At 36.6% G+C, this 12,227-nt stretch overlaps 1 protein-coding gene across 1 annotated transcript in view; it reads left to right on the top strand.

The window, feature by feature from the left end:
• Positions 1–11,184, top strand: part of LOC107602566 (glutamate receptor 1-like) — a 41,543-nt gene extending 30,359 nt beyond the window's left edge. Inside the window, exons 6-11 of the mRNA XM_016295094.1 lie at positions 5,853–6,011; positions 6,336–6,503; positions 7,929–8,033; positions 8,282–8,392; positions 10,019–10,225; positions 10,694–11,184. Coding sequence (XP_016150580.1) covers positions 5,853–6,011; positions 6,336–6,503; positions 7,929–8,033; positions 8,282–8,392; positions 10,019–10,225; positions 10,694–11,131 — 1,188 coding nt within the window. The 3' untranslated portion in view covers positions 11,132–11,184. The remainder of the gene's footprint in view (positions 1–5,852; positions 6,012–6,335; positions 6,504–7,928; positions 8,034–8,281; positions 8,393–10,018; positions 10,226–10,693) is intronic.
• Positions 11,185–12,227: the final 1,043 nt, after the last annotated feature.

Below are 12,227 nucleotides of genomic sequence, written 5' to 3'. Positions count from 1 at the left end.
ACACACACACACAAACACACACACACACACACACACACACACACACACACACACGCACACACACACACAAACACACACAAACAAACAGATAGACAGGCACATAGACAGAAAGACACACAGACAGGCACAAAAACACACAGACTTTATAAAATCTCACTTATAAAGTTTTGTGTAGTTTGCATTAATATTTTGCATTAGCTTTTATTTTTATATTTGACTATAAACTTTAGTGACTTTATTATGTGGTTTTGTCCTTTTTCAAGTTTTTATTAGTTGTAGATTTTTAAATATTATTCAAGTTTAACATATTGGCAAATATAGTAGGTTTTACTCTTTGGAGCACACAGAGAATTCTCTCGCTGTACGCTGTGTGCATCCTGTAGTAGTGTATCCCGCAGGAACCGTGTGAGCAGTAGCTGATGTGTTGTGTGTGGTGTGTGTAGCTGTGTGTGAGGCGGGCTGTAAACACGGCGAGTGTGTTGGACCGGATCAGTGCCGCTGCCATCCAGGATTCACCGGCAAGACCTGCAACCAAGGTACCACACACACACACTTTCCCTAAAAACTCGAGCACATGTGAAAGTGTGTGTGTGTGTGTGTGTGTGTGTGTGTGTGTGTGTGTGTGTGTGTGTGTGTGTGTGTGTGTGTGTGTGTGTGTGTGTGCATGGACGTTTGTATCTGAGTGGATGCCCATGTAAGCTTCCCCTCTGTGTCCAAGCCTTTTGGGTGAAGGCTAGTTTCTATAGTAACATCACTAACTTACTGCACCACATTGACAGGGACACAGAGCGGAAAAAGATACAACTCTGTCCACTCAGTCAAGAGATATGGACACCTGCTACAGGTACATCACAGAGGAGAGACTAGGATGGGGAACTAACAATTTTAAAATAAAACACAATCTTCATTTCAACAATCTAGAAATGTATTTTTAAAATCCCAAAGATTGATCTTTAGCACATCTTTAGCACCTTGGCAAAATATTTTTGTGTGATTATGAAGTCTGTATTGAACGTGATGAAATTAACCTGCAAAATAATCAAACAAAATGTCTTTCTGTTGAGTCTCTGTGGGCTGCATGCAAAACAAATATTTTAGTGTACTGCACTAAAGTATGATTAACCAAAAAATGACTGTTAAGGAATGGTGTGCAAAAAATTGTAGAGATTTATAAAGCACAGCTCACACAGAAATCACTTTCAAACCAAGCAGTTTTCTGTTGGTCAATGCTGAAATTTCACTTGATCAACTTCAACATGACTAAAATCTTTTTCCTTTACACAAAACTCTAGATCGCAAAGATTCCTATAGGAATGAAAATCCTATAGGATTTCACCCACAAAATTTCTATACCTTTATGTCCCTATTTCCTTCAAAAGCATACAGTATATACTATTTAGTATGACCAGTGTAGCCCGATTTACAACTCTTATGATCCATTTAAAAAAAATTGTTTTGAATCATTCTAAAACTGTATAATTACTGAGAGAATATCTTTCATATGTAGCATATATAACTGACATTATAACTGAAATGAAATTGGAATCTATGGAATCTGAATCATATCAAAACGAGAGCTTTGATGAAAAAAAAATTCAAAAATGTTTTTATTGATGCCCTGTCCTGTGAGAGCCCCCGGTGAGAATTTCCTCAAGATCTTAAACCTGATTTTATATCTGTTGAGAGAAAGATAGATTGCAATTTCACTTTAAATGCTAAACAAGAAATCAGACAGAAAAAAAAATGGTTAACCAGCTGGTTAAAACTGGTTTTAAACGAGAGGAAAAAAGGAGCTTCCTTTTTTGTTTTGTTTTGTTTTGTTTTTTGCAGTATTGGGGAAATTTCCTGGTGATGTAACACAGTGGTTGTCATACTGCATGTTAAGAAGACACATCCCTCAAACCTTACATTCTGACTGGAGAATCTTTCCAAGTCTTGTGCTTGACTGTTGTGATTTGAGAACTTGTTATCAGTATACAGGTGTCCAAAATCTTGCATTCCTTAAATCATTCACATGGTTTACAGTGTGTTTGTGAAGGATCAGATGGGCAAAAGCCCTCACAGTAGTTCGAGAGTGGGAGGACCGCCTACGCCTGAAATAGAGAATAATCAGCCTGAGCCAAGAGAACAAGACTGGCAAATACTGACAAAATCCGTCAAAAACTTGCGATCAATTCCATCAGCCACATACAACTGACAGACATCATCAGTGCTGCCCTGTTCCAAGAAACAGGATGTCACTGTTGCTATGAGAGCAGATAGTCGACATGAGAGGGAATGCCAAAAGACGTGCTGCCGACCAAAAAAAATGAGAAAGACATGGCCAATCATGAGAGAGCTGTGGCAGTGCTTCAGAAAGCAGCTCGCTGTTGTAATCAGAGACATCTGAATTGACTCCTTGCCCCATTTCTCCTCCATCTCTTGATTGGTTGTAGACTCCTAGTGTCCCCTGGTGTGTTTAACCAGGCAGACAGGTCACAGAAAACAGTAATATTGTGAAATATTAATTTCTATGCAATTTCTAATATTGGTTTCCTATTTTAATATAAAATATAATTTATTTTTGTGACGCAGCACTGAATTTTCATCAGCCATTTCTCCAGTCTTCAGTGTCACATGATCCTTCAGAAATCATTCTAATATGCTGATTTATTATCAGTGTTGAATCTGTTATGCAGCTTAATTTTTTATTCTTCTTTTTTCTTTTTTGGAACCTGTGAAAAAGTCAAATAGTACAGCATTTGTTCAAAATAGAAATATTTTCTAACAATATAAGTCTTTACTATCACTTTTTATCCATTTAACACATTCTTGCTGAACAAAAGTATTAATTTCTTTAAAAAAAAAAGAAAGAATGAAATTTACTGACCCCAAACTTTTGAATAATAGTGTATAGTGTAACAAAAAATATATATTTTGAATAAACATTGTATTTATCAAATATATTTATCAAAGAATCCTGAAAAATGTATCACAAGTCCCAAAAAATATTAAGCAGCACAACTGTTTCCAACATTGATTATAATTCAGCATATTAGAATGATTTATGAAAACTGGAGTAATGATGCTGAATATTCAGCTTTGCTTCAGAGGAATAAATAAAAAATTGGAAGTAAATTAAAATAGAAAACTCTTATTTTAGATTGCCATATTTCATAAAATTAATTTTTTCTGTATTTTTCATCAAATAAATGCAGCCTTAATGAGCAGAAACTTCTTTAAAAAACATAAAAAATCTTAATAATCCCCACCTTTAGAATGGCGCTTATAGTTTTTATACAATTTTATGTAGCTTTAGTTTTTATTTTGTTTTGTGAGTAATTTTAGTACTTCAGCTTAAAATAAAATTTGTAATGTTTGGCTACTAAATGAAATTAATTTTAATCTTATATTTTATTTCAGCTTTATTTCAGTTACCAAAAACTTGGAATGTATAACATGTCAAAAAACCATTTATGCTTCTGATATGAGAGTTTCTGAAAGTTTCTGAAGTGTCTCCATGAGTGTTTTATTTTTTGCAATCAGTGAATGAGCTCTTGATTGCCTCCAAAGTCAAGGCAGTCATCTTAACTGAGGGAAGAATGCGCCATGTTTCAGACTCGAGAGCTTGTGATGACATGCGTCCCAGTTGTGCGCTCAGTAACAGCCCCGCATAATATGTGCAGTGATGCAGACAGCCTGCGTATCTCTGATTGCCTTGTTCACTCTCACCATAGAGAGTGATGAGGCTGTGAAACAAGGTTGTGTGACGCTTTAACCCTGATGCCAGCCGTGTGATAACGTTTCCCTCCCAGAATTGATTTGACGTTACAGGAGACGTTTAGCTTTCCCTGTGGAATGGTAGGTTACAATAGGGAGACTATTATATTGGTCAGGGGATTCCACACTGGGATGCTGAGGGGTCTGAAAAATCCTGAGAAAAATTGTGTACAAAAAATATATATATTTGAAGTTAGGAAAACAATTAAGTAGTAAAAAGTAGTAAAAGTAAAAAAACAAACAAACAAACAAATAAAAAAAATATCACAAACCATCACACTACCATCACAAAGGCTGGGGCCAGTAAGTTTTTTCAGTGTTTTTGAAAGACGTTTTGTTTGCTTAACAAGGCTGCATATTTTACAGTTTAAAATAACTGTTTTCTATTTTAATATATTTTAAAATGTAATTTATTCCTGTGATGAATTTTCAGTATCATTACTCCAGTCTTCAGTGTCAGATGATCCTTTCAGAAATCATTCTAATATGCTGATTTGCTGCTCAAGAAACATTTCATATTATTATCAATGTTGAAATCTGTTGTTCTGTTCTGAAACATTTTTTTTATGATTTTTTGATTAATAAAAAGTTAAAAAGATCAAAACTTATTTGAATTTTTTTTCTAACTGTGAAAGTCTTTACTATCACTTTGATCAATTTAATGCATCCTTGCTGAATAAAAATTAAAAAAAAATTATAAAATAATAGTAAAAAGCTTACTGACTCCAGATGTTTAAATGCCTTTACATTTTATATTTTATTTTAAGGGGATCTTTATATTTTGAGGTGCTTGGCACCACAATATTTAGGCTGACAGCCCTGCCCTCTCTCTATTTAAATTAGTGGGCAATCAATATAGGTCAACTTTGGCATATGGGACTTATTTGCGGTGTCATTTCATTTTTGCCTGTCAGTGAGGATGTCAGAACATGATATGATTGATTGCCCTGTCGACACTGTCAAATGTGACAAATGTCTCAAGATTTATATCCTACAGTCTGACATAAAAAAACACTTATGTTGCACTGTACAATGTGTACTGTACAATCATACGCTTCTGACAAGCAACAAAAGGACAAAAACTCCCCTGAGTTTGAGTATGTGTGTGAGAGGGTGTTTGAGGTAAGACAAGCGTGAGGTCATGTTAGCAGCGCAGTGAATCTTGTTCGTTGCCCTACGGAGCAGATGTTCCCAGGGAACACAAGGACACGTTACTGCTCCTGGGGGACAAAGCGTGTTAAGGGATAAAAGATCAAAGATCACCACACTTAGAGCCTGACAAGGGCTATTACACTCAAATCTGAGTCAAACACACACCAACATATTTTGATGTTGAGCTGAACACAAATAAATCTTTAGTATCCACACATTTGTATTAAGCTGATACAAAAAAATTAATAGTTGAAGAAATGTTCCCAGTAATAAAGCAGGTTAGAATCGATTCGGTATGTTCTCAGGTACGGAGAGAGTGTGTGGGCTGCTCTGGGGCAGCTTACCTCAGCTGATTGTATTGTGGGAAAAGGCCTTGAATTACTAAATTGCACCTGTGGGATCAAAGGCAGACCTCCGTCAAACTCTCAATATGTGTCCGTTTTTTTACTTCAAATTCCTATTCACAGCTCCTGCATTTTCCGTCACCACATCGGATAACACCCAAGCTTTCTTGGATAACCAGCCTCAGTGGATGAGAGGGATTAGCCTTTTTCATTAAGTGATTGACCCAACCATTCTTTCCATTATCGTTTTAAACCCTGCATTACATTTGACGGCACTCCACAGGCCCGGCCTCCTGCTCTCTCGCTGCACCTGAGCATTAATGCGAAAATGACTCCCTCCGTTGCAAATTCAACCTCCATTTCCTGTCGAGGTCTTGCATTGGATTTTTTTTAACAATTGCAGGGGATTTGTCATTGTATTTTATCTCAAATTGGTCTCCCTTTTCAATTTAGTCAATGGCTTGTCTTTAATGATTGACGTTTGGCTGAAATTGGATTTCTTCTCATTTTCTTGATCATGGAGAACTTCTATTTTGTACTATTTTTTACTGTAACTTAAATCACAGTATGACATGCATGTTCTCTGTGCTCCTTTAGGGGTTTCTGGACATCGACCTGACAGAGTTTAAGAAGAGTGAAGCGAATGTAACAGGCTTCCAGCTGGTGAACTATGCAGACCGTAACATCAGTAGAATAGTGCAGCAGTGGATGGACTTTGACAATAAAGACGCCAAAGTTCCCAAGCGAGGACTGAAGGTGAGCCGCTCAACTGACTACAGTGTGAAGAACTGATTCTGCCCTGACAGATAATAAATAAAAGCAAAGCAACAACATGTAATTAAGTTGTATAATGAATCACTGGCACAGTTCTAGAGAGCACAATTGTATTACATCAAAATCTGATGACAAAATACAAAAGGCATTTGATTCTTCAAAATGAAAAGACATTTAGTCGAATAGTCAATTTAAACAGATTTTAACACAAAATTATATTATAAACTGTTATATATAATTATCATTTATACCATATTTAGATATATAAATATACTTCTCATATGTCTCTCTGCATTCTTTGTGCAGTACACTGGAGCTCTCACATATGATGGAGTCAAAGTTATGTCCACAGCCTTCCAGAACCTCCGTAGGCAGAGGATAGATATATCTCGCCGTGGAAATGCTGGAGAATGTCTGGCCAACCCACCAGCACCTTGGGGACAAGGCATCGATATTCAGAGAGCACTTCAGCAGGTATCTCACGCTGTTGGCTCTGCACACAGACATATTTTTGAACGAACATAGTGTTCACAAACCTTCCTATCTGTAAGAATGACACCGGCTCTAATCTATTCTGAGTGTACAAAATGAAACCCCAATAAGCAAATTACGTCTTTATCTCATAAAGTTCACATTGATTCACCAAAGAGACCATCACAATCAAATGTGACACTACAGATAATAAACAAACCCAGTTGGTGATAAACATTTATGCTGCTCATAACAGCACATGACAAGTTATATTTACAAAGAGATACATGAGGGAAAGAGCACCTGGCTTTGTTGTGTTACCCTTAGGCAGATGTTTGTCTCTTTGCCTTGGGCGGCGTATGAAGATTTAGGAGCCGAGGGTTGAATTTGGCAGGCGAGGTGGAGCAGAATTTGTTACCAAATGGAAAATCTGTAGAAATGCACTCTGTTTGAGAAACCGTACACAAATTGGTATTTTTCTTCCAGCCGTATCACGTGTTTCTCCTTTTCACTTAATTATAAGTCTGAAAAAGTCTAAGCAATGTAGTAAAGTCAGTGTGTAGCATTCTTCTTGCAGGAGTCGACTCTGTCTCACTGTTGCCTGTGGCTGTGTCTGATGAGAGTCTGATGTGTGCTGGACTGAGGCAATTTGGTCCATCTGCTGAGAGGCCGTGGAGATTGATGTTCAACTCGGTCAATTAACTCCATCATGCGGCCTGGGAGACATTCAGTACTGTACACACAGAAGAGGAGGAATACTTGAGAGAGAAAGAGAGAAAGAGAGAAAGAAAAGGCGAGGTGGAGCAGAATTTGTTACCAAATGGAAAATCTGTAGAAATGCACTCTGTTTGAGAAACCGTACACAAATTGGTATTTTTCTTCCAGCCGTATCACGTGTTTCTCCTTTTCACTTAATTATAAGTCTGAAAAAGTCTAAGCAATGTAGTAAAGTCAGTGTGTAGCATTCTTCTTGCAGGAGTCGACTCTGTCTCACTGTTGCCTGTGGCTGTGTCTGATGAGAGTCTGATGTGTGCTGGACTGAGGCAATTTGGTCCATCTGCTGAGAGGCCGTGGAGATTGATGTTCAACTCGGTCAATTAACTCCATCATGCGGCCTGGGAGACATTCAGTACTGTACACACAGAAGAGATGCTGTGAGAGATGTACACCCCTCAGAGGAGGAATACTTGAGAGAGAAAGAGAGAAAGAAAGAAAGAAAGAAAGAGTACTGTACTACTGTACACACAGAAGAGGAGGAATACTTGAGAGAGAAAGAGAGAAAGAGAGAAAGAAAGAAAGAAAGAAAGAAAGAAAGAAAGAAAGAAAGAAAGAAAGAAAGAAAGAAAGAAAGAAAGAAAGAAAGAAAGAAAGAAAGAAAAAAAATTTTTTTTCTAAATACAGACAATCTTCTATGTGATTTTTACTCAGGTTCGGATTGAAGGCCTAACGGGACACATTCAGTTTAACGAAAAAGGACGAAGGACAAACTACACTGTCAGTGTGATGGAGCTCAGGCCGACAGGACCAAAAAAAGTAAGTACTTAAATATCAGGAAAAGGATTAGGAAGCCTTTTGATATGGCAGACTGTTTCACACTTCTTGCTTCACTTATAGTTTAAACGAAACATTCACTTGATAAGCTCCAGTATTTCAGCAATCCAGTCTACTTCCTCTGGGATGACTAAATGAGTACTGTATTTCATGTAGTGTCTCCTGTGGGATATCTCAGAAAGGTTCCTGATGATGCTCAAGTTCCTGTCCCTGATTTGATCTTTTCTCAGGTGGGTTACTGGAATGAGGATGAGAAATTTGTGAGCACGGCGGCCTACATGCCAGGCAGTAATGACACTTACGGACTTCAGAATCGCACATATATTGTTACCACTATTCTGGTATGTCTTCTTTAAATAATTTACATGATTTGCTCATTTAAACTTCTATGGTATTGAAAACATTATTATTTATAAGTTTGGTGCCAAGTAAGATTTTTTTTAACTATTTTGTTCAGCAAGGACACATTATATTAATCAAAAGTAGCAGTAAAGACATGCATAATGTTACAAAAGATTTCTGTTTCAAAGAATCCTGTATCACAGAAAATAATCACAGTTTCCACAAATATATTATGCAGCACAACTGTGTTCAGCATTGATAATAATAATAAATGTTTCTTCTGCATCAAATCAACATATTATTTGATTTCTGAAGGATCATGTGACACTGGAGACTGCAGTAATGGCTGCTAAAATTCAGCTTTGCCATCATAGAAATAAATCTCATTTTAAATATATTTAAATAGAAAACCTTTATTTTAAATTATAATAATATTTCACAATAATACTGTTTTTGCTGTATTTTTTATCAAAAGCATGCAGCGTTGGTGAGCATAAAATTTTACAGACCCCAACATTTGTAGTCGTAGTGTGTATTCAAAGTTATTGCAAGTCATGTGTTCCAGATATTCCTACACCTTTATATTTTCATGAAATAAATTATATCACTGTTTGTATGTCATATTTCATTACGCAAACAGCTCAAGAGAACTGAGACAGTCATCATTTAACATGCCCTCCTAACATGCCCAGTAGAATTTAATGTTAGTAATAATTTGTTTGAATGATTTATAGTTTCAGTGTAACTTGGCTGTAGTTGCATGTTATTTGTTCATTGTGAGCTCCTTAGAAAAGTCCTGTTACTGAGTGCGCTGTCAGCTGGGCCTCAGGTGCAGTTTGTGCTGTATTCTCCTCAGGATGTCCAATCTTTGTGAAATATCACAATTGAACTGCTAACTCATATTACAGACTTTCCACAAATAGAATCACCCTGCACTTTCTACACAGTTGATTGCCAGGTCTGTCCCTCATGCTCAAGAATAAGGCATCTGAAAATAAACCTAAGTTCACCATGTTTTAAGTAACAAACCACTATTTTTTATCAGCTTCGTCAACTCTTTCTTACCCCGGCTCTCAGTGTCTTAAAATATGGTTTCCATAATGCTTACACTGTTTCTACTGGATTAGACTAAATCTAAATTGTTCCCATTATAATCAGTGGAGCTGTCTGCATTGCCTATTGAATCGCATCTGGTGCAAAGTGCCTTCAGTTGATTTTGATCTTATTTCTCATGTCTTTCTTAAATGTAATATATTAAACAGACATCATATGTATATTTTGTATAATACATATTGTATACTGTATGTATAGTATGTATTTTAGTATGTTATAATCAGTATAATAAATATCTTATATAAATAAATAAATCTAATTTTATATAAATATATAAATGTACAACTTTAAATGTAATATTATTTAACAAAAGTAAAAATAGATGTAAAAAAACTATTAATATAAAAATCAAAAACATAAATTTGCATTCAAGGTAAAGTATGATATACAGTCATACTGACATTTTTAGTGTAGAATCCCCAATAGTTAAACATAACAGGTCTGTCACACAAATATACTGTAATTTTTTGTTGTTCACTGTATATGTCTGTCTACCTGTGTGTCCTGACTAGGAATCACCGTATGTCATGCTGAAAAAGAACCACGAGCAGTTTACTGGAAATGATAAGTATGAAGGTTACTGTGTGGAACTGGCAGCTGAGATAGCCAAACACGTGGGATACCACTACATACTCAAGATAGTGGCTGATGGGAAATATGGAGCCAGAGATCCTGAGACCATGATGTGGAATGGGATGGTGGGAGAGCTCGTCTATGGTGTAAGTGCTACATGTTATTTTCTTTCTGCATATATCCGGACTTCAATATCAAAGCGTTAAGGATTAATGCAAGAGAACACAAAGAACCCAATAGCCGTTTACCAGTTATGCCACTGATTCAGAAAATTGACTGGTTTTAAAATCTGAATCATTTTAAAAGAGGAGAGGAGGTTTCAGTAATTGAACCAAAAGGCTTCATATTTTCACCACAGTGACAGTAATAATAACAGAGAGTGAAGAAAACTCTTTCTGGAAAGGTGTTTAGATAGAGGTTGAGAGGTTAGAACAAGTCTGCTCTGTATTTATAGGACACATTTTCGATAAACACAACAAGTAAGAAAAATGACTGTAGCAGGTCTTTGTCCTAGATTTACTTCTTTTTTTTCCTGGGTCCATGTGTAATTGAATTATATGTTTAACAATATATATTTAGTGTTTATTGCAATAACATCATACGTTCTTCTGCAGAAAGCTGACGTAGCTGTAGCCCCACTAACCATCACCCTGGTCAGGGAGGAAGTCATTGATTTCTCCAAGCCCTTCATGAGCCTCGGCATCTCCATCATGATCAAAAAGCCCACCAAGTCCAAGCCTGGTGTGTTCTCCTTCCTGGACCCTTTGGCCTATGAGATCTGGATGTGTATTGTGTTCGCCTACATCGGCGTGAGCGTGGTGCTTTTCCTAGTCAGCCGCTTCAGTCCCTACGAGTGGCACGCAGAGGACTGCGAGGAAGGAGCAGAGCAGAACCCTAACCAACCCTCCTCGTCATCCGCTCAACCGGGACAGGGCCAGCAGAACCAGAACCAGCAGAGTCAGGAGCAGACCAACGAGTTTGGTATCTTCAACAGTCTCTGGTTCTCATTGGGTGCTTTCATGCAGCAAGGCTGTGATATTTCCCCCAGGTAAGATGCCAGTTTGTTTTTGTTCAGTGTTTTTGCAACTAGTTTTGCTTCAGGGTTTCATGTTGGACATAAAGTGGTGACTCAACAATCATGAACAAAAATTGTCCGCAAAATTGAAGACTTTTATTACTGGATTCTAAACTTTGATGGGTTCATGCGCAAAACTATGGAAGGTCATTTCCGCCACTGAATAAAAATTGTAAAAAAAAGGTAATGGCTTGTGTTTATCTCACAATTCTGTCTTCTTTTTTTTCTCGCAATTGCGAGTTTACATCTCACAATTCTGACTTTTTTTTCTCAGAATTGTGAAATGTAAATTCATAGTTGGGAGTTATAAAGTCACAATTGTGAGATATAAACTCGCATTTCTGAGAAAAAAAAAAGTATGAATTGCGAGATATAAACTTGCAATTCTGACTTTTTTTCACAGAATTGCATGATATGAAATCGCACTTGAGAGTTAAAAGTCAGAATTGCAAGATAAAAACTCACAATTCTGACTTTTTTCTCGCAAATGCAAATTTGTATCTCACAATTCTGACTTTATAATTCCCAATTGCAAATTTACATCTCACAATTCTGAGAAAAAAAGTCTTTATTTGTCAGAATTGCAGCTTTATTTCTCAGAATTGCGAGATTTAAACTCACAAGTTTTTCCCCACAATTTTGAGTTTATATCACACAATACTGACTTTATAACACGCGAGAAAAAAGGAATTGTGAGATAAAAAAGTCGCAATTACCTTTTTTATTTTTTATTCAGTGGCGGAAACGGGCTTCCATACAAAACAGTTTATGCTCATTGCAAATTCATTTCTATTCAATGTTATTTGGGTTGTAATTATTTATTTGTTTATTTTTACTTTGCAAAGTTTTCTTCATGGCTAGTTTGACGGCATAACATGCAACCTGTCCATGTTGGCATTCATCTAATTTGACTTTGACCAAGTGACAGATGAATTTGCAGCAAAATACAGTAAAGTTTGATTGGGCACACAGCGTTTGACACCAGCAGAACAAGACAGGGGAAGCAATTTAATTTAGTTTATGAGCAGTTTATTTTCCTAGCTTACTCTGCTATACCATTGCCATTTCATTAT

The sequence above is a fragment of the Sinocyclocheilus grahami genome, unplaced genomic scaffold, assembly GCF_001515645.1.
Source record: "Sinocyclocheilus grahami isolate Dianchi unplaced genomic scaffold, SAMN03320097.WGS_v1.1 scaffold330.1, whole genome shotgun sequence".
Classification (NCBI taxonomy): domain Eukaryota; kingdom Metazoa; phylum Chordata; class Actinopteri; order Cypriniformes; family Cyprinidae; genus Sinocyclocheilus; species Sinocyclocheilus grahami.
Note: the sequence above shows the minus strand (reverse complement) of the source record. Positions and strands in the feature narration are given on the sequence as shown.